The 23,172-nt window shown below is 41.4% G+C and overlaps 2 protein-coding genes across 2 annotated transcripts; one reads left to right on the forward strand and one right to left on the reverse strand.

The window, feature by feature from the left end:
- The first annotated feature begins 515 nt into the window (after nucleotides 1-515).
- LOC109483624 lies at nucleotides 516-3,362 on the forward strand. Its single transcript, XM_019786663.1, has 3 exons — nucleotides 516-672; nucleotides 1,122-1,713; nucleotides 2,194-3,362. Exons 1-3 carry the CDS (start codon nucleotides 540-542, stop codon nucleotides 2,456-2,458), a joined length of 990 nt encoding a protein of 329 aa, XP_019642222.1. The 5' UTR covers nucleotides 516-539; the 3' UTR covers nucleotides 2,459-3,362.
- A 253-nt stretch (nucleotides 3,363-3,615) lies between these two features.
- Nucleotides 3,616-23,165, reverse strand: LOC109483585 (structural maintenance of chromosomes protein 2-like). The gene is made up of 28 exons (XM_019786620.1): nucleotides 22,895-23,165; nucleotides 22,281-22,430; nucleotides 21,576-21,698; nucleotides 20,829-20,978; nucleotides 20,598-20,642; nucleotides 20,255-20,347; nucleotides 19,594-19,671; nucleotides 19,237-19,299; nucleotides 18,713-18,862; nucleotides 18,129-18,318; nucleotides 17,735-17,789; nucleotides 17,252-17,372; nucleotides 16,847-16,905; nucleotides 16,516-16,575; nucleotides 15,899-16,037; nucleotides 14,774-14,920; nucleotides 13,220-13,342; nucleotides 12,834-12,915; nucleotides 11,784-11,919; nucleotides 11,258-11,382; nucleotides 10,459-10,652; nucleotides 9,815-9,958; nucleotides 9,240-9,434; nucleotides 8,368-8,568; nucleotides 7,883-8,008; nucleotides 5,511-5,662; nucleotides 5,028-5,175; nucleotides 3,616-4,431 (listed from the first exon to the last, which is right to left on the reverse strand). The coding sequence occupies exons 1-28, from the start codon at nucleotides 23,060-23,062 to the stop codon at nucleotides 4,219-4,221; spliced, it is 3,630 nt and encodes a 1,209-aa protein (XP_019642179.1). The 5' UTR covers nucleotides 23,063-23,165; the 3' UTR covers nucleotides 3,616-4,218.
- Between the last annotated feature and the right edge of the window lie 7 nt (nucleotides 23,166-23,172).

Consider the following 23,172-nt stretch of genomic DNA (forward strand, 5'->3'; position numbering starts at 1 on the left):
CTTACCAATGCAACTAAATGCGCTGTACAAACACTTTTCTGCAGTTCTGCCCAACTCGACACAAATTCCCGCACAGGCATGAATACTGCCCAACTCCACCCAAATGTCCGTACAGACAGGCATATCTGTTGGGGCAAGAGAGAGGGCCGTAAGTTTTTTTTGGCGACGCCTTAGGGGCGAATGCAGATCCTGATGCATGCTAACAGGGTGTTCAGACTTCAGTCCCATTCTTGATCATTTGCAGGAAGAGCGTTAGCGCGCGCATTTTTTTTCGAAAAAGACAAGAATGTCTGGCCACGAAATAAGCAAAGGCATTTCCTTAGCCCGTACAGTAGATCTACATAGATAGGTCTGACCAATCCGTGTAGTGTTATGGACATTTGACCAATGTTCTTACACTGTCTACATTACAGATCTAACGTCAGCTTCACACTACATAGAGCTAGTCTGACCAATCCACGTGCACGTAAAGTAAAGCTACAGACATTTGACCGGCATTTTGTATATGTTTCAGACCTGACGTCTAACTCCACAGCACCATGACTGCAGAGGACACCATTGACGCCCCGCCCAAGCACAACCCGAGGGGCGTGGCCCTGGTGGTGGTTGCCTGGGTAACGTACGCCTTCACCCTAGCCCTGAACGCGCTGAACGGGGTCAACCTAATCCCAGGTGAGTTGTATGTGACTTGATGGGATGTGATGTTATTTTCAAGCAGATGTATAGTTCAGGTTTCCGAGTTTGCACGCATATCTCCTTGTAGCGTTTTGTACAACTTTCGAGTGGTTGGTGTAACGTACATGCACAAAACACCACAAGATAAGTTAAGCAAGCATGAGCAATACATCTTCTTGAAGATGAGAGGATTAAACAATTAACTATTATGTCCTTTGTGGGTGGGGGACTGTTTGCAGTAATGTGACTTTGCCATCTTGGCGGGTTAAGGACTACTGCCATGTAGTCATGTGAGAAACAGAATCAGAATCATTGTGTTTACATATCTAATGACCAGTCGCCATCTTGGATCCCCTTCCTCATTTACCCCACCAACATGGCTGCGACGGCTATCTTCATACATGTCCTTACGTCACATTAAAACGCACTTTTCTTCATCTCCTCAGGGTTGTTCCTGAGCACCATCGGCAACATCTCCGACAAGTACGACAACGAGGTCGTGCCGGCGGGGTGGGTCTTCTCGATCTGGGGCTTCATCTACGCCTGGAACCTCGCCTGGCTCATCTACGTCACTTCCTGTCTCTTCCGGAAGCACTCCGGGGGGTACTTCTACGTCACGCCCGAGCTCTTCCCCCCGGTCTTCTACGTCATCTGGTACGTCAACAACTCGCTGAACATCGCCTGGTTGTTCGTGTGGGATCGAGAGGTCCTCATTGCTGCTGCCGTGGTGCTAGCTCTTTGCCCCTTCACCCTCTACCTCCTCCTCTTCATCTCTTATCGTCGGCTGGACCAGAACGGGCCCTGGTTGGCGGAAAACTCCCCCGTCGACCTCTGGCTCACCCGCACTCTCGTCCACAACGGGTTGGCCATCTACGCGACATGGACCACCATCGCTACCCTGCTCAACTTGGACATCGTGCTCATCTACGTGGGAGGATTCAAGGATGAGGACGTCTCGACTGGGCTGTTCACGGTTCTGCTTGTAGAGATCCTGGTCTGGTTCTTCCTGGAGAATTTCGTCTGGGAGCGGTTCTGCCGGTATGTATAACACTGATCCGTTTTTAGCTGTTTCTACTCGCTCGCCTCTGTTTCTTACAGTGGTTCCCATCCCACACCGGCCCTGGGAGTTCTGGCAAAGAGTGCCGCTCCAGGGATGACCAATTCGGAAGATTCGAGGACGAATCTTGCAAAGAAAAGGGGGAGTAGCGTGAGAGTGGGAGGTTTATAGGCGCTACCAACTGATCCGTCTGACTTGGTCTAGACCTTTTAGCCGAGTGGTTAGAGCGTAGGAGTGTGGCCTGGTGGGTCGTGGGTTCGAACCCGGAAGCCCGGAAGGTTAGAGAATAGTTAACGCATACATATACTCTATACGTAAGATGACGTTATCCACACATGTATTTAGCTTTGTTAGATGTTTAGTTGTAGAAGACCATACAAAAGTCCCTGTACCTTTTTTTGTTGTGTCAATAAAAAATCTGTTTCTAATCTGTTTCTACTCGCTCTTATTGTTTCTTACAGGTACACGCTGGTGCCGTACGTGGTGGTGATCGCTGCGCTCTCGGGCAACCTCACCAAGAACTGGGACCCGACCAAGAGGAATGTCATCTACGTCTGCGTGTTGCTAGGCGTGACCGCGCTGTTGCTAGTGCTGCGCGTTGCCTTGGTGATGTGGCGTCACATGACGCAGCCGCTCTACGTCGCCAAGAGGAAGGGCAGCGCTAGCGGCATCACGATGACGTCAATGTCGAAGATAACACCCGAGATTGAGAAAACGCCTCTGTAAATTCCGGACTGACAAATCTCCAAGCAGATCTTTCGGTGGTCGCAAAAGACGGTATCAAATTGGCCAGGCAGTATCCATTGGCCACGGTGGCTAATGGACACGTACTCCTCTGGTCAATGGATACTGCCTTGCCACCGTATGATCTGCTTGGAGATTAGGAAAATCGCGCAGTACAGCAGTTGAAGTGAACACTAGCAGTTCAGCGGTACAGGAACTCGTTGTTGGTTCCTCTGGCTCCTATAGAGATTACATGGTTCTTTCCTAAATACATAATGACATTCCAAATACATCTGTAAAATGCTATTCTTATATAAGATAGCAGAAACCTCAACTCACCTCACCAGTCCCATAGCTATCCGGACTGCGGTAGAGGGAATATAACTTTCATCAAGAGCTGAAAAGTGCAGTCAAAAGCTGTTAATGCAGTACATTTGTATATACCGAGAAAAATGACTTTTGTAACAAAGTATCATATGAAGCACTGGGCAGAAATACTGGTGTCATACTAGTTTCATAGTGTTAATTGTTAGATCACGTACTGGGCATAAATGTTATGTACATATTGTGATCCATCTATAGGTCTAGGCACCAGCTCATTGTTTTAAATCAAGATGCGACTTGTATATTGTTATTGGGCTTGATTGGTATCACATATCACAAGTTGTAGTTATTTTTAAGATAATAAGAATATACTTAAGGCACAGTGCCATCATTTACCACACATCATATCTTATTAAACTTTGGGGTGCCATGTGATCTTACATTTACTAGTATTATATATCTATGTATCCATGTATGAGGTGTATTTTAAAAATTTTACTATGAATTCCAATTTACATTTTTTAAGTGTGAAAGTCCTTAGTTTATGTATCAGTTGTTGCTGAAAGTGGGAATAAAATTGGGTGAAAATGTCTGAATAGTGTTTGTCTCACATGATTGTTAAACTGCCTTTATGCATAACACACCTGTAATCTACAAGTGGGGAGCTTATAGTGAGCTTTCTTCCACTTGCTCGGGACTATTTGTATCATGCAGTACTAGACATTGAACAAAAAAGTAGCAATCTTATCATAATCAATTTTGAGAAAAAAACTCAAGTGCATCAACCAAAAACGGTATGCTCCAAACAGAAGAAAACAAAGATATGGGAAACAAACTGAGAAAGAAAAAACTTTATTCATTGTATCGGAAAGTATGATAAAAAAGGGTGTAGACCCATTAAAATGTACATTTCATTGTTGAAGAGAGGACAGTGAAGAGTTACACAAACACAAAAGATGACACAGAAGCCTGTTTAGGCCATGGGTGTAACAAACACAAAGACAACATTGTTTGGAAATTTGTAGAAAATTGCTTGGAAGTTTTTTGGAGATGTTGAATCTCTAATTACATGATTCATTGTCACAAAAAGGATTTGAGAGAAGACATTTCTTTATAAAAACAACCTTAGGGCTGTACCATCAAAACAAAACAGCACAAAAAAAGGTCATTCAGAGGTATATAGAATAAAAATACAGACTAGCCTGTCTTGTTATTCTGACACAACCCTTGCCTACTGTCACTATTTCTTCATCAGTCTCAAGAGGATAGCTTGAGGCACACCAAGGAGGTTTAAACCTTGAGTACACAAATGTCCTAACTTATCACTAGTATATCTAATATCTACTATCATCTTTGTACAAAGCAAGATGTTCACCACAACAGTTTGTCATGTGCATGAACATCTCTCTATCACAGAAATAAATCTATCATGGTTAAATCTACGCCATCCCTCCAGCTGCTGCCCCTCTTCTCTTCTTCTTGGCTCTTCCATCCTCCAGCACCCCTTCCCCCGTTCCTGCGGCCTGGACCGGGCGGGAGGTCGGGTTACCCTGGGCGTACCTGGTCACCGTGGAGACCCCGTCAACAAACTTGGTCTTGTAGAGAACGTTGGCGTTGTTGAACATCCCGTCCTTCAGCGATACCACTATGAACTACAGACATAAAAGAAGGGTCATCAGGATCAGTACTTACTTGTACTTTGTGCTCAACATATAATCCAGTGGTAACTAAAATCTATCTTTTGTCCAAGAAGAGGTTCATTAGTCAAGTAAGATTAACAGTTAGTAGAATATTCATCGATCAGTGATCAAGATGTACAGTCGACATCGAAAATTTGGAGGTACATGTTTCTACCTTTCAAAAACAGTCACTAATAGATGAATATTCTGCTATCTTTTGTCCCTATTACGTCATTGAAAATGCAAAGTTCTAAGAGTCTGGTGATCTCTAAATTTGCTGGTATTAAGTAGGCACAAGGATTTTGAGTCTTCTTTGACAAATTGTCTTGGCATACAACTTTAAAATACTCCAAACAAGGGACAAATGGGACAAGAAGAATTTTGAAGTCTTCCAAACCCAGAAACAACATGGACAAGAAGACCTGAAAGAGTTTTAAAGTGACACTAGATCTTACCCGCATGTATGCATTTAATGTGAGATTTACTCTTACCTGTGTTTTTAGTGATCTTGATCTCGAAAGAAGGTGAGATTTACTCTTACCTGTATCTAAGGTGAGATCTAATCTTACCTGAGAGTGTTTGAAGTGAGATTTGATCATGCGGCCGATGTTCTGTGTGTGAGACAGATCCAGGGCTGCGTCCACCTCGTCCAGGATGTAGATAGGAGCAGGTTTGAACAGCAGCATGGCCAGGATCAGGGACAGGGCAACCAGGGACCTGCAAAACAACAAGGAATTTATCTGCTTGGTTCTGCAAACAATGATAAAACAAGTAGCTTTAATCAGACATGTGTAGCAAGAGAAAGGGTCACCAAAGACATGATAAAAGGTGGTGTGAGGTTTTAGTCAGCTTTAATAATTAAGATTTGTGTTGTCTCGACATGGAATGATTGGTTAGCAGCCTTGCTTTGCACCCACTGGGTTCGAATCCCTGACTTGCATGTTTTGTAAGAGACTGCATGCACTGTTCAGCAAAGTCCAGCAAACTGCAAAGGTATTACAAGAGTTTAAGCATTCTACGACCAGCTGGAGAACCAAGTGTTCTCGTCTTACCTCTGCCCCCCACTCAGTTCACTCAGAGACTCCTTCCAGACATCCCCAAATGCGACCTTGACCTCTAACCCCTGAAGGACAGTCTGACCTTCAGGTGGGGCCAGCTTAGCGTCAGTCCCCGGCAACAGGGTGGAGTAGATGGAACCAAAATCCTGGCGGGAGGGAAATTCAAGGAAAATATGCATATGATATATACAAAATGTACATGTAGTACCCAACATGAGTAACCAAGATATTAAACATTGTTTAAAACTGTAAAAACACTACCAATATGGAGAATATCACCAATTTTATAAGCCCTATAATACATATTTGGACTTCTTGCTGAGTACACAGTTAAGTAACTTCACTCAATCAGCTAATCTAATCTTTTTCAATCTAATCTTTTGTAACTTTGAACATATCAAGCATAAAACTTTTTCTTGCTAATTCCAAGTTTTCTTTTTTTTTCAAAATCCAAATTAGTGCTACAGTCAAACCTGTCAAGGGACCACGGAAAAATGGTTGTTGACTGGGAGTGGTTGGATGGTACAGTTGGGGGGGGGGGTCTGGTTGGTATCTTGGCAGGGTAGGCTCATACTTACAAATAAATAATTATAAGCAAAAAAGAAAATACAGAGTACATTTTAATAGTGAGATTTTATTGACATCACACACATATGACTTTGAAGTCAAAGTTATTACACAATTTCTCAGTTCAGTCTTCTAAATTTACAATCATGTGACTGATGCAAATCATACTTTATATCGTAGAATTTGAGGCAAAAAAGTGGAAAATAGCGGCAAGAAGTATGACAAAATACATCATGTGTACTTGGCTATCTCTAGTCACTACTAAGTACTGTTCGATTATGTTTTCATCAATTGATACAACAACTGTTCTACTGTATTACGAAACTGGGTTCGAAATTTAATTTTACAAGTCCCTAAATATAATGCAACGAAAATAAGAAAGTGAAACGTTCTGCCTTTGAGCCTTTGTCCCTTTCTGCTGAAGAAGTCCTCCATTGTAAAGTCCTCCACTGTTTAACGGGGCCAAGGACATACCGACGCCGAGTTGATATTTTCTTGCCGCCATTACGGGTGCTGTGTCGGCAACTTTTGCAGACTACTCAATACTGGCGCAACATTACAGCAGTCAACTTAATGTGACTTCAAAAATTCCTAAAAGGTCATTTTGGGCTAAGAAATTTGACGGAAAACTTCGTTCGCGATCACAAAATGGAGAACAAAAATGGCGCTGGCTTGGAAAACAACAACAACCAATCCACTGTGAAGGGGAACAATGAACATGCAGCAAAAAATACATAACGAAATTTCAAGTTTGTATAGGCGTTTGTAAGCAATTATAACTCTAGATAGATATAAAATGTAGTTAATTCATATTTGATTTGCGTGCGGTGACCGCACGTGTCAAAAACAAATTGAGTAAAAGTATTCAGCAACCCTTTAGAAATGGAACCTTCCGATGACCCACAGGGTGACCCAAGCGCGGCCGCCATCTTGAAACAGAAATGCCGAGGAAAAAACACGAACTAAGCATAAAAAAGGCTGCTTTTCATGGAATTCCACGACCATACAACGAATTCAAAGAATAGTTGGGGGAAAATATCTGTGTTTATGTGATTTTATGGTGTGTTTGACGCGATTTGGGTCTTGAATCCGCCGGAACTAGGCGCCGGCAGTGTGTCGAGATCAGCGTGGTTTTCGCACGCCGTCAAAACAAGAAACAAAACGCCCGCTAAATAAAACCCAGGACAACATTTTAGATCCCAGCGATTGTGTTTTCTATAAAAAATATTTGTGGATATGCACAATATTCCCATGTTTTAACCGTATGCTTTCTCAAATTACAATGTGTTATTCTTGTCGCAAGCGCGGTACGTGTGTGTGCAGACGGCGTGAGCCTCGGGCCCACTAGATTTTTTGTCGGTCAGTGCACAGCATGCAGAAATTATGATATAATCTCAATTTGTTTTCGAAATTATATTAGTAAAACTATATTTGTACAATTATCAGTTTCTTTTATTGAAGCATAATATTACTCTGGTCGTGTCATTCCAAACACATGTGCGTTGTGCCGACGCACCAAGATCTAGATCGCTTGCCCTTATGCCATCATCTGGTTGTTGACTAGGGTGTCCGTGCCCCGTAGGGACCACAAGAAAGTGGCCGCTGGTTGCGTTTTACAGTTGGTTGCCTGGAAGGGGGTCCTTACTATGTAAAATGGCACGGGACTGTTTGAATGTGGTTGTTGATAACAGTTGGTTGCCCTAAACAGTTGGTTGGACGGACAGGTTTGACTGTACTAGGTTTTTCCACATAGCTTATACTGCTGTACGTTTGAATAAATGCTGAAATGTCCATCCCACCTTGTTGACCTGTTCCCAGGCCTTCTTGAGAGCTTCGTTCTTCTTCTTGTCCAGCTCCTGGATGACTGTCTGGATTTTCGCCTTGTCGTTCTCCACAATCCGCTTCCTCTTCATCAGGTCATTGTACTGACAAGGAGAAAGAGATCTTTAAGGCATGCCTTTAATAAGGTCACTCAACCCAAAACATAATTATTATAAATCTTGATTCAATCAGTTCCAGATCTATAGACGTTTCAATCCCTATCCAACGATCATGAACAAGTTATGTCTTCCCTCTGTTGGTGTTACAGCTTCAATCGAAAGTCAAATTTTCTTAAAGATCCGTAAAAGTCCACAAGGTCTTCCCCAAAAAGAATCATGTCTACGTATGTTGCTTGAAAGACAATGTAGGAGGCAAAATCACAGCATAGGCGATTCAAATTACAGCACAGAGGCCCCGACATTCAATCAGCCAATTGACAACAATGATAACTGTCCCCAGCTACCTTTTCCTCAGCCTTGCCCAGCATGTTCATGGCCCTCATGTTAACGTTCTTGCTCAGCTTGTCCTTGGTCTCCTCCAGTTTCTGCAGTCGCCGCCCCGCCTCCTTCGGGTTGTTGGCCTTGAAGTCGTACGGCGTGTTCGGCTGGTTGAAGAACTTGCGGTCCGACGCGATCCACTCGTACTTGTTCAACATGTGCTCCACCTGGGAAAGAGACACATTTTTGTAGTTAGGCGAAGAAAAACAAGCCTACATCATCAGTACATGGATATTTTCAGTGCCACAGCAGAACTTGCGGTCCGACGCGATCCACTCGTACTTGTTCAACATGTGCTCCATCTGGGAGAGACACATTAAACTTGACATTTGTAGGGTGAAAGGAAAGCAGTCCTTGATTCCTTGGAGCATATCTACAAATATGGTTGGGATTAGAGGTTGCAGTTTTGAGCCACTCGTACTTGTTCAGCATGTGCTCCACCTGGAAGAGAGACGTGTCCATTGTTGGGAGGAAAAATAAGCCTACATGCACATTTTTTCATGCCACAGAAGGACTAGAAGTCATTGCTGAATAAAAATTTCATCCAAAGCTTTACTATCTCTGAGAAGCCATAAAAATCTTGCTTCATAAGACTTGCACTTGATGCAAGCACGTCTAACCCCCCACTTTAGGTAAGAAAATGATGTTAAAATTGGGTAAGAGAAGCATGGATAAAGGTTAGGCATCAAGGTAATGAGATACACAAGAAAACTGTTAGAGTTACTCTAACGACTGGATAAATTTTGGAAGCTGTGACGGAACATATCAAATAGCATCCAACACTTTTCATCAAACTGAGAAGGCAATCTGATTCTTCCAACAGAATTTCTCTACTCACCGATTTAGCAGCATCCTTGCTGTCCTTGTTGTGTTTGTTGACCTTGTGCTCCAGTTCCTGGATCTTGAGCTGAGCCTCGTTCTTCTCCTTGTCCAGTTCCTTGGCCTCCTTGTTCCTCTCCCCGATCTCCTTGTTACACTCCCTCAGAACCTCACGCGCCTGGTTCAGCTCAGCCTGCGCTGCCTCCACACATTTCTGTGGGAAAGGTTACAAATTTTGTGTCAGACAAGAAGCATTGGGCAATAATTAGTGTGCATTGATCATGAGATCAATAAGAGACTAAGATCACAGGAAGACTGTATACAATGTCATTGATCATTCATTGGAATACCTTTGAGAGAATGTCTGAAGAAAAATTAAACTACATTTACCAAAACTTCTTCAGTTGTCAATCCAAACTATTTTTACCAAACTTTCATACTGTGTTAAAAATATTTCAAACCTGGACATGAAGAGGAAAAATGATCACAGAAAAAGTCTGTGAGGAAAGTGAAAAACCCATGAATCTTCATAGTTAGGAGGGTGTGCTTTGCTTGTGCTGGAAACAATGATAGCACTCTGCAAATACTCCATACCTTTGTCTCTGCAGCTTTTTTCTTGAGCTCCTCCACCTGTTCCTCATAGCCAGCAATGGCCTGGTCAACTGCCTTCATCTGGTCCTCATAACCTGAGATCTCCTTCTTCAACTCTTCTGCTTCCAACTTCACTGCCTCAAGTTCCTATACAACAAAGGGATTACCAATCAATCAACCAATCAATCAATCAATCAATCAAATGGTTCATCAGGCAGCATTCTTCAAGTTTTCATCTTCACTCTGTCAAGTTCCTACACAACAATGAAAAGTGCAATCAGACTTCAACTTACCTACACTGCTTTGCAAATCACACACACACACATTCACAGACACACACACACACACACACACACACACACACACACACATTCACAGATACACACACACACACACACAGGCACAGACACACACACACATACATGTACGCGCACACACACACACAACACAGATGCACACAACACATACACACACACACAAAGCCACCAAATACAATGTCACCAACTTGGGCTGAAGTAACAACAGTAATATTTAAAAAAGAAATACATAACTGCTATAAACTTACAGGAGCAATTTGGACCACACAGAAACAAACTTATTTTTTTAAAGTGCAAACAGAAAGAAACAATAAACAACTTCATCCCCACCTGTCCTTTTTCCCTCATCTGCTTGGAGGATTTCTCAGCCTTCTCCTTGGCCTTCCCCACGTTCTTCTCCGCCTCCTTGAGTTCCTTCTCCCGATGCTGCTGAGCCTCCTTCATCTTCTTCTCCAGCTCCTTCACCTTGTCTGCCGCCTTCTTCTGACGATCCTTCGCTCCCGCAAGAACCTGCTTACCCTCCTCTGGAAGAGGGTAAAAGTACAGAAAAGTTTTAGCTCAGATCATCTTTGCATCATTGAAAATCTTTTGTCCCACTGGTCATGACAAGAAGAACAGAGGCTATCTAAGCTCTGTGTACAATGTAAACTGCCCTAACTCTATGTAACAACTTAGTTAAAAGAAAAGCTATGAACAGTGGTCCATTTCTTAGAGTTTCAACCTTAGGAGTGAAACTTTGGCAGCAACAGCTAGGCTAAAAACTCTTAACTCTTTCTTTCAAACTTTTGGAATCATGTTCTTACCATTTAGGCCTGTGTAATTTCAAGTTGTTAATCTCATCTAACACACAGTAAGTTTCATCATCATCATTCCTATGGATAATCCGTTCAGGTACATTTGATAAAGTCACTCTAGTACCCCCTGGCAGACACTACAGCAGTCCCTGCGAGACCAGTGTCTTTCTCTAACATTGACAAAAGTTTAACAGCTTAGTACACAGTTGAACAGCTGTAAGTGTTGCACTGCAATACCGATGGTCTGCTCCAGGCCTTGGGGACTGTGTACGTAATTTCAACTTGTTAGTCTCATCTAACACACTTTAACAATTCTAAGTGTTGATCTGCAGTACCGATGGTTTGCTCCAGGCCCTGTATATCCTCCAGCTGCTTGTGATGTGTACTCTGCTCCAGACGGGTCTTCAGCAGCTCAGCCTCGTGTGTCTTCATGTCATACTGCTCCTTCAGACCACGGTACCTGGGGTAACAACCACAACATACTTAAGTTGACATCTGACATTTGTCACTTTAACGAAAAGGCTCTGAGTGGTAGAAAACCAGATAAATTCTATAACATAAATATTGGGATTGTATGTTGATGCCTCATTTTTAAAACATTCTTGCTGCTGCCTAACCCTGTAACCACTAGAGAATTGGGATTCAAATGGCTTCAGTGTGCTAAAAGTTAAATCATGTTTTGCTTTAGGCTAGCTTGGGCCATGTCCAGAGCAGGAAAGGTAGTCAGGGTACAACTTATTTCCAAATGGTCCATTCCGTGACCAAGCCTTGAAGGAGTCAACTGAAAATTTGGGGAAGTCCCTAATTTAGTCCAGTGTTGGAAAGAAAGCTTAGTCTTTATTTCATAAAGATGAAACTGACTTGTCAACGACTTTCTTGATCCCCTGCAGCTCCTTCTCGACTGCAGCCAGCTGCTGCTGTTTCTGCTGCAGTTCCTCTGTAGCTGCCTTGTACTCATTCAGCTTAGCCAGGACAGACTCTCTCTTCTGAACGGCACCTAAACAAACAAGTAAGCAACATTTAAACGAACAAGAATGGTCACCTACAAACAACCCACAGATAATGTTAACCCACAGGATAGAGGCAAGTAGTGAGTAGCCATCAAGCCACAGTATTGCTGTGCAAGCACGTCTAACTCTCGGGAGACAGGGGCAGTAAACGCTAAACCGCCAAACTCTGGACCTCTACTCCAGACCGAGACTTACGAACTTCTAAACCTTAGTACAGCATGCCCCGTAAGATGTATATAATCATTATGTTGTCGATTAATTGATTAAACCACCTTGTGGGGTTGTGTGACATAACAGCAGAGCATTCGGCTCAGAACCAAGGGGTTCAGGGTTTGAATCCTGACAATTGCAAGCCACCAGCCTTGTGCCCTTGGGAAAGGCATTTCACATGACTTTCCTCACTTCACTCAGGTGAAAATGAGCATGCCAGTTTGATCATTATCATGATCGTGGGCGTTAAAGGTAAACTCATCATCATCATCATTCATCCTCCGTAGAGGTGGAGCATACAAAGTTAGTTCGCCACAACTGTCTGTCATACATCACTGAGAAAAGTTCATGTCCCTCCAAGCCAGTTTCAGTTTCAATAAGTTTCTTAACTGTTATGTTTGGGCGTCCAACTCTTCTCTTACAGGTATCAGGGTTCCAGAGTAGAAGCCTACTGGCTGGTTCTTCACTACGTATTACATGACCGGCCAAGCTTAGTCGTCGACATTTGACTACTGAAGTTACATTTGGTAGCGAACCGTATAACTGTTCATTAGGTTTCCACCATGGTGTATTGAAAACCACTTCATCTTCCACAACATCTTCGTGCATGTTCCGTTTAGTTTTCTAGAATGTGACATATTCATGACCCATGATTCTGACCCATACAAAGGTAAACTAAACCAAACCAAACCTCCAGACAGCAGGCCGGCTGGTTCAAACGAGTCGCCATCCAGGGTCACAGAACGGGTCATCACCTTCTTGTCAAAGGTCACCTGCAAAAAAAGCAACAAATTATGAAGAGAAAAATTAGATATAAGAAAATTATTTGAAAGAAAAGTCAAACTTTATTTGGTATTTAGCTATATATTAGAGAGATCATTCCTCAAGCTAACTGACATCTCGCATATACAGTTGCCCTCAGTAAGACATCTGGAGCCACATAGTTCCTGTTTAAATCTTTTATTCAGCCTGTCACACTATTATTTGGTACTTAGAATAAATGTGATTTGCAACTGCAGGATGCTAAGATTTAGTGCAATATCTCGAGTAGAAAAGAGTGGAAGAGTATCATCGTACCTTCTTGGCGTTGTCCAAAGTGTCACAGACAAGCGTGGAGCCAAAAACAAAGCTGACAGCGGCTTTGACCTCGTTCTCATACCCAACCAGGGACAGGGCAACTTTGGCGCTATCCTTTCCTACCTGAAGGGGAAAAAAAACAAACTTTTTCTGAAAACTTGTACATAATTATATAATCCAATACTTGTATATACACGATATACACACTGTATCATTGTTAATTTGGACTGTGTATGTTATCTATCATATTTGTATTTATACCTAAGGCCACACCAATTTAATTTCTTGGTTAACGGATTTTTAAAGAAAAATAATGGAGCGGGCGGGCGAAAAAATAATAAAAATAAAAGCAGGCCTAGGCATCCTATTATGGCCCAGAATGGTACGAGAGGAGCCATAAAGTCAACATACCAGGCTGGTTCAAAATTTAAGCAATGAATTTTGAACTTTTAATGATACCACTGCATTGAAAGATGGAATAACTGTAACAAGTAGGATGAAAAGGACTGTTTTCAACTGTTCAGGGCAAAATATGAGCATTTTGCAATTGATTCTGAATTTTTATTTTTATTTGCAAATCAGAAAAAAGTGAAGCGGCGAATCCGTTAACCAAGAAATTAAATTGGTGTGGCCTAAGGGTTGACCATTTATAATAGTCTATGACTAGTTGAGCAATCCTGGCTTTTGTAAGCTGAACTAACAAATAAATGGATAAAAACAGCTTATTTTCTGAGAAACACTGCACAAACATTACTAGCAGTGGTCGAAATACTTTTTTTCAGTGTTCTGCAATATTGCAGAAGAGTCAAAATTTTGTTCTGCAATTTGGAAATACTTTCTGCAAATACACAAGCCTCTATACTACAATCTTGCAAGTTTATAAGCATGAACTATTGATTGATATGCAAATTAGTTAAGACAAATTTTTTGGAAGTCCAAAAGGAAACAAAAGATAAACAAGTCCAGACAAGGTTGATGTAAATTAGTGAAGAAGCTCCTGTTGTTTCAGAACAGGAGCTTAAGTGTTGTCTGTCCTTGGGGCCAAGAGCACCAAATCCCAAGTGCCAATTTTTCCTGCTGCAAAATTGCAGATTGTTTACATTTTTCTTCTGCAATCTTTGAAATCTATCTGCAGATTGCAGACTGCATGCAGGTATTTCGAACACTGACTAGTAATAGAAGTATGAATACTTTAATCCAAGTGTAATCAGTGCTTTCAAAAGACATAAATTTGAAAAAAAAATTAAAGCTAAATAAAGACAAAATTATGGTACAAGAGAGTTGCAACTTAACTATATCATTAATAGTTATAGTACTGTACATTCATTTATTTTCAAAGGAATTTTATTTCATGGTAAGAGGAGGTTTTCATTGTTTTTAAAGTTCATAGCGGAAACATTTCTGTAGTACAGAGGAATACGATGCACATATTCCCAACATCATTTCTTGTAAGAAGTCAGTGTGAAAAAAAGTGAGCATTTCATAAGATTTACAGTATCACAACAGCCAATCTTTTGTTAAACATACTAGAAGTAAATGCTGAGTTGTACTGACCAGGTTCTGAGCTTGCTTGAGGGTGTCATTAGACAAGACACGGCTGCTGATCTTCGTGAGCGGGATGATCGTGAAGCGGCGTTTCAGTTGTCCCTTGTCTATAATCTTCTTACCCGTCACCTCATTGTCAACAATTACATTATACAACTGGGGAGGATAGAAGAATATGATTAACCTTCTACCTGTGGAGGTAGCCTTTACTACCAAATACATGTAGACAGCATAAGGCAGCAGGAAGAAGGTTAACAAGTTGAGCAAAAAGTATACAATTGTATAATGGACAAATTTAAATTAAATGTTTGGATGGTGTTCAGCACCAAGGACAGGCATGTTTGCCTGTGTGTGGATGGTGTTCAGCACCAAGGACAGGTGTGTTTGTGTGTGGATGGTGTTCAGCACCAAGGACAGGCATGTTTGCCTGTGTGTGGATGGCGTTCAGCACCAAGGACAGGCATGTTTGCCTGTGTGTGGATGGTGTTCAGCACCAAGGACAGGTGTGTTTGCCTGTGTGTGGATAGCATTCAGCACCAAGGACAGGTTTTTTAGACTGTGTGTGGATAGCATTCAGCACCAAGGACAGGTGTGTTTGCCTGTGTGTGGATAGCATTCAGCACCAAGGACAGGTGTGTTTGACTGTGTGTGGATGGCGTTCAGCACCAAGGACAGGTGTGTTTGACTGTGTGTATGGATGACGTTCAGCACAAACTCTGGTTGAAAAGTTTTGGCCAAAAGGCAAAATGTCAAAGTTCTGTACTAAGTAAGAGTTACACATCCATGTTATGAGTTTGAAAAGAGAAGTTTTGGAACCATTGTATGTTTCTATTCTTTTCTTGACATTCTCAGGGTGTAGCTTTCATCAAATACACTGTACACGGACAACAGCTAAGAATGGCCTATGTAAAGGATGTTTCCAAAAGGTATTCACACATCGGGAGAATGATTTGATTCCATACCCTGTGGTACAGCAAGATCCAGGAATAAAATTTGGCAATCCTGCATGTTTATAGTGGCTTGGTACACTATCCCTCACCTCACCAGTTCATAGCTGTCATCTGTCAGCTGTAAGGACAATACAATTTGATCCCAGTCTATTAGAACAAAAAGTAAATGAAGTGAAGTCCTTACCTTGTTGCCGGCGGCAACCTCCAGTGCCATGGCATGTTTGACGTCCTTAACTGTGATCAGCTGTGCCACCAGACCTTTGACCCTACTGCGGTCCCAGTTCTTCTCAGGGTCACGGTACTCAAAATCCAGGTTTGGGAACCTGGACAGGGACAGAGGAGGGAGGCATTAAGCTACAATACGAGTGATTGAGATGACGTCACAGGCAGCGACTGTTATGCAAAAAGCGGGTGAGAATTGGCTGATGTAGTCACCAATGATTTGCAAATGTTTTCAAATAATTGTACATAATGCAAACAAAAACAGCTAACGCTCGCATTCCATGTCTAGTTTAACACCTTCCAGTACTTTTAAGCAGATGTTTGAACAACAGCATTGCGTCACTTTTGAGCCAACATGTCATCAAAATATTTTCTGTATTCGTGCAAAGATGAGTTCATACACATATAATGTACTTTTTCTAAACAGTAAAACTGATCATCAATACTTTTTAGCTTTTTGAGAAAGGGGACTGGTGTGTTTACATAAAAATCATTCTGTGTTAAACTGTTACATGTATGTATTTAAACTTGGAGTATACACTGCCAGCTCAGTGAGCTGTGATATCCTGAGTATCTCACCTGGCCTGTAGAGTTTCCACCTTCTCCTGTAGGTTAGACACAGCCTCCTGTAGTCCACGTCTGCGGAAGGAACAGAGCAGACATAAGCATCTAGATCAACTGTAGTGCTGGAATTCACTGCAACTGGATATTTGACAAAGACTGGGTATGGACAGTCAAAATTTGTCAAATTTATGTGTTGGAAATTACAGTTGAACTTAACTTCAGTCCACTTAATACAGCTGTATATTTCTCTCTACACTTTGGCTATCAAATTTTGGTTGCATTTGAGACGAGACTACTTGAAGTTTACCGCAAAAATTGTAAATAATAAAATGATTAAAACAAGTACTTCTGCTCTAGAAGACGCTCCTCTTTCCCTTCTTCATAGCCGAGTTTCTTCATTTCAGCCTGGAACAAAAGAAATCCAAGATGTACTATTACCACTTTCAGCAATGTGTATCTAAAGAACAAAAATAAACTTAAGTTAAGGCAACAATTCTGAGACATAGGAAATTCAAACTCTACTACTGGATCAATTACAGAGATAATTTCCGAAACGTTCTGAGTGCCATCCACCACTCTGTCTATCCTTCATCAACGTATTAAGGCAACAGTCAAAGAACTAGAAAGGCTATCTTTCAAGATGAAGAAATAGCAATAGCATGATCTCTGATGGTCTTATAAGCTATATTTATATGGTCAGGATAATCTTTAAGATCAAGATATCACTAAGAATTCAAGAACAGCTGCGAACCTCAAGTTTTTCCTGGTTCTTCTGGATAGCCTCGTAAGCTGTCTTGTCCTTCTCATAACTCTTCTCTGTCTTCTTCAACTCTGCACGTTTCTTCTTCACCTCTTCCTCTGCATGTTTCAGTCTTAAAGAAAAAAAAGTTATAGAAGTAAGGATCTGACAAAACTAGAACAAGCAGGTTTTGGGCTGTGTTTTCATATTGATGTTCTGCTGATTATGCATAGTTTTCTAAGTACATAAAACATAACTGCCATCACTAAACAGTAACTGTACATGATGGCCAACTAGACAAAATATACTGTTATACATGTACTGCCTGGAGGCCACCATAAAGGAGTCTTACTCCTTTGAATCATTACTCAGACCAATGCAAGTTGTCCTACTCCTAGGGCTAGGCAATGCAACTGTCATCAATATCAATTCATACATTAAGATTAACAATGTCCTTTTGGTTTATTATCATAGAGAATATGGACATGTACTTACTTCATCTGTGCTTGCTTGGTGTCTGTGTCCACTTGGCTGATTTCATCCTTTGCAGCTGTAGAAATGCAGATTGTACAATCAATAGGAAGCAATTCACCATGAAACAATCTCCTCAGAATTACAATTATTACAGTTACCAATTTTTTATTTGCTTGTCTAGTACTGAATCTGCACTGGGAATAGAACAGAATAACTTTTCTTGGAAGATCTAAATTTGTGATCAGAACTTCCACAGATAACATTAGCATTGCACCTTTTCACAGATCGTGGAAATATGGGTAACAAAGTAGGTAAACAACACACAAGGTGGGTGTTAACCTCTACAAATGTAGCAAATTCAAAACGAGCCAACTCTGTCAGGAAATCAATCAATTAATTGATCAATTAATCTCACCCATCATCTGCTCAGCAAGTGTAGCGTCCTCCCCTTCATCATTACTGCTGAGTCCAGCGGAGACAGCCTGGAAGTGTTTCTGTGCGGCCGTGTGAGCGTCTGTGTCCTCCTTAGCCTGGTTCTCCAGTTTCTGCTGAGCTGCAGCCAACTTCTCTACCTCCTTCTCCTTCGCCTTCAAGGCTGCGTGGTCCTGGAGATACAAGAAACAACTCAGTGGTATACTTCATTCACTCACTCACTCATACATGTTCCAGAGAGTGTGGTGGATGTTGTCTTCCAGTTGGTTCTGTCTTGTGCCTTCTGCCAGGCTAGCTGTGGCTAGGTTGAGACCCATCATACTCAGGTCTGCAATAAGCTGGTCTTCCCATAAGTTTCAGCCACAAACATTTGTATATGTCACAACAATGTCTAAACAACATCTCAGATTTGAAGAATTAAAAAATATGTGGGAGATCAGCGTGAATACAGTCTGATGCAATTTTTCCTCTTGCTAAATTCTTACTTCATACTAAATTTCAGGTAAGAATGTTTGAGTAATCTTTAGCACATTTGTCTGATCTTCAAACTGTTTTTACCCCACCCACCTCGTCAATACTTTTGGTGATGTCTTTTTTCTTCTTCTTCTCAGAGTTGAGGGTTTCCTTCTTGTTGTCCAGACTGCTCTGAGCCTTGGCGTCTGCCTTCTGTTCCTCACTCAGACGGCCCTCAAGGGTCTGGATCTGTCCACCGGTTTCCTGCAGAATAACTTACTCAGTTACTGTAAATTTGTTTATTGTTTATTTATTATTTGTTTGTTAATTGTTCATTTCTTGGTCTTAAAAACGCCTCAATATGTAATGAATTATATACAACGAATGTGTGGGACAACCCATTCACTTTCACAGTGGATGTATTTTCCAGTACATTATGAGGGAATAGGTTTTTACAGCATTTTGAATTTTCAGCTGAAACAATAAAAGTAAGTAGTATAGTACTTAGTCAGACTCATACAACACTGAGACATATTTGGAGTGTCATGAATTTGCGGGAAAACCTTGAACACCTGTGTTTCATGTAACTGTAGTTTTGTGTTATGTTCAGCCTAACAGTTACAGAGAAACTGTGATACCTCGTCTCTTTTCTTCTCCAGCTCTTGGACGGCTTCATTGAGTTTGGCAATCTGTTGGTCAATCTGTAGGAGACATTAAAACATGATTAAAACAGAAGAAATTTGGTTGTGAGAAAAGACTTCTTACCTTGAATCATGGATCATAAATTAACCTCAAAAGTATAGTCAGGGCTCGAAATACTGGGTGCATGTGCACCTTAGGGCACCAAAATTTGGAGGCGTGCGCCCAATTTTTTTCTGTGTAGGTTTACGTACGTTAAATATGTGCACCTATTCCCAAAAATGAATTTCGAGCCCTGTTAGTACCTTGCAGTACAAAGAATTAAGCACATACATATGACAAAGGGTCTAGCTTACTTCCTGCTGCCTTTTCTGGAACTGCTGGATGTTTTCTGTAATCTCAGCCAGGTCCTCAGCAGAACGCTTCTGAGTTTCCTGAGGAGGGTTAAAATAGGAAAAAAACCTCATCATCAAATTAAAACATTCACTAATACCTAGATGGGCAAACATGTGTATTGTTGATTTTACCATATACACTCTAGATGAATTTTTTGTCTTTCCATTTGAGTAAGGTAAATGATCATAAAATGAGGCCATCCTCTGTAGTTACCGCCAGCTCCCTACTGTCATTAGCTACCTTGGACTACTGAGGATGGCAACCAGACCAGAGCCTTGGGGTAGGTGAGTTTTTTTTCAAACAGGCAAAAATTAATGCGCACGCGGATGTCATCCAAGAAATCAAATCAGTGTGGCCTTACAGTGTTCGAAATACCTGTCTGCCGTCTGCAATCTGCAGATAGATTTTCAAGATTGCAGGAGAAAAATTTATACAATCTGCAATTTTGCAGAAGGAAAAATGGGCTACAGATTCAATAGTTTTCAATTTAGCAACCTAGAACTCTTCTGCAAAATTTTGACTCTTCTGCAATATTGCAGAGCACTGAAAAAAGGTATTTTGACCACTGCCTTACTAATATGATATTAAGTTTATATACTGTTACTATATCATGGGACATACCTCTGCACAGAAGAACTGGTAGGCCACATGCATACGGGACAGGTGTTCTATCTCACGTAGAACCTTCTGGTACTCCAGATAGTTGGATCGCTCCTGGAAATACAACAAAAACAGACAGTCAGTTACAGTACAGGCAGTGGTGCATGGGTACAAATGGCCACTAATTTTCAAGCAGATGTTTGGGGTAGAGTTTCTTTTGGGTAGAATGCTGTGAGAATGTGAGAAAAACAGGTCTTAAAACTATTACAATTCTCTACCCCAACATCTGCTTTGCCAAAACATAAACATCTTCATTTAGAAATGCCTCAAATGGAGATCTTTGCTTATGACAAGGGAAAACTACCTCTTTCAACCGTGTGAGAGTTGGGCTGATTTCTTCCTCGAGAATCTGTAAGGGAGAAAGAAAAAAACATGTTGATTTTGTGTTGGCAATTTCAGTTTAATCTTGATTCATAATGACTTCCACCAACACAGATAAACTTTCAAGATAACATTAATTGAGTGTACATGTACATTAGTTTAGAACTGTGACTAACTAACAAAACCAGGTGTTGATGAACCTTGCCGTCCTTACCGTGTTGATCTCATTGAGTTTGGCGTCCTTTTTCTCAATGGTTTTCTGGGCCGACTGTTTCTTACTCTCGTACATTCTGGTCCCGGCTGCCTCCTCGATCATGGACAGAATCTCCGGTGGTTTCATGTTCAACACCTTTGTGATGCGGCCCTGGGAGAAACAACAAGGCAGTCAGAGATGGAAAACTTCACCCCCTTACCCATACATACAGCCCTTCCCTTGTACCAACATTGTTACAAAAATAGCTGCCTCAATAATCAAACCTTGCTACATTTTTTTCATAAAGTAGCAAGTACAATTGCAAACACAGACTGTCAAGCTGACTACCTGGAAAACTAACAATTCAAGCTAATATTGTGTGACAGGCTGAATAAAAGTTCTAAACGGGAACTATGCGGCTCCAGATGTCTTACTGAGGGACGACTGCGTGTGCAAGATGTCAGTTAGCTGAGGAATGAATCCCCTCGAATTCACAATTCAAGCTAATATTAGTAATAACACAAACAGTTTCATTACTTTAGGCATCCAAGGTTATGTTGGTAATTATTAGGAAGGATAATATCAGATGGAGATTGAATAGGCATAACATGAAACATTACAAAGAACAGAAAACCGAGAATGGCAGAGAAAACAGATTGTCAGATCATCTGTGGTGTCCCAACAATCAAATAATCAAACTTTAGGGATAGATGAGATGAGAACCATGGCAACAGCTGCTATATATATATATGGCGATGAAGTGCTCACCTGCATGATGAGGAAGTGAGGGTTGTTGATGTTGAGGCCGACGGAGTGGAAGAGGTCCTGAACCCTCGTGTTGCTGGCATTGCTGCCGTTGATCAGGTACTTGTTACGCCCTCCAATCACAACCTGGGGGGCAGAGTTAATTCTTAAACTTTCTTACATTTCACTCCATACCAAGGTATGGATGAAATGTATTGTTTTCTCTCGTTTCTTCTCCTCCACCTCTTCCTGCCAAATCTTCAAAGGGATTCATCTCAGTCATTTTTGGGAGAGATGACCTTAAATTCGGCATGGAGGTAGAGTGGGCAAATACACCCAAACAGTTTTTTTTTTGTTACAAATCAACAATTTCAAAGTTGTTCTTTTCATAAGCAGCAAACCATTCATGATTCGACACAACACATGTTCACAAATCTGGCATAAAATTTGGATAGCAAAAGTTGACAGAAATATTGCCTGGGTGCCAGCCCTTTTCAAAAGCGAGTAATAATTTCATTCTGCCATGGAAGCCATACGCCTGGGGCCCAAGTGAGCACCTTGGCTCAAATTATCTCCTTGCTACCAGCGTGAGTGATAAAGGGCTTGGGCGGATACTTTTGGTAGTGGACAGTAGAGTTTCTCAAAAAAAAAATCTATCGCTTATGAATCAACAGGGTCTGTATACACCCCCAGCAATCAAAAATTAATATACACAAAACTATATCTGACCTGTCTTGAGACAGTGATCTCATCGTACGACTCGTATCCCACAGGGCTCTGCTTCTTGTCGGTGTTGTCGAAGGTGATGGTGACGGTTGCCTTGGTAACGCCGGCCTGGCCGCTCTTGTACACCAGCTCCTGCAGGCTTCCGGCTCGCACCTGGGTAATTATAGGAAACAAACTTATCAATAATCTTAACTAGTTTATAATCAATAAATGCAGATGTTACTGATTTGAGCTAACACCCCCTCAGTAATACCCCATTTAAGGGTACTCAAGAAGACATAATTTTTGAATATGTGAACTTGATATTTACTTTGACTTTATTTGTCAGCTGTCAAATCCCATATGACACACAAATAACGTGAGGAAGAGTCGTGACCAGAACCTATTACATATAGTTGTTTTAACAGTTTAATCTGCAACCTACAGACTTCATAAGTCATGAACAAAAAATATAATTTTTTTTGACAATCATCTATACTTTAGCTTTGTTAGATTTTGTGTACACAAATTTCAATTTGAAGAATGGCATTTTTGGAAACCCCTAGAATCAATTCATAGCAAAGTCATGAGAAGACAACAACGCAAGGAAAGAAATCTTAAGTCTGCTGAAAAGTTACCTGAGAAAGGTTGGAGATGCCCAGGAGAAAACAGATGGAGTCCAGAATGTTGGACTTGCCGCTGCCGTTTAGACCCGTAATGGCGTTAAACAGCGGGTCAAATCCGCTCACAACCGTCCTTTGGGCGTAGGACTTGAACCCATCGATGACGATTTCCTTGATATACATCCCTGGACGTCTGATTTCTTCAACTTTCTGTCAGAATTCGCCGAGTTCACAACAAAACCCGGTCAAAAATGGCGCTCAAATGGCGGTTACCTCAAAATCTCGCAAATTCT

The sequence above is a fragment of the Branchiostoma belcheri genome, unplaced genomic scaffold (assembly GCF_001625305.1).
Source record: "Branchiostoma belcheri isolate BF01 breed outbred unplaced genomic scaffold, Haploidv18h27 scaffold65, whole genome shotgun sequence".
Taxonomy (NCBI): domain Eukaryota; kingdom Metazoa; phylum Chordata; class Leptocardii; order Amphioxiformes; family Branchiostomatidae; genus Branchiostoma; species Branchiostoma belcheri.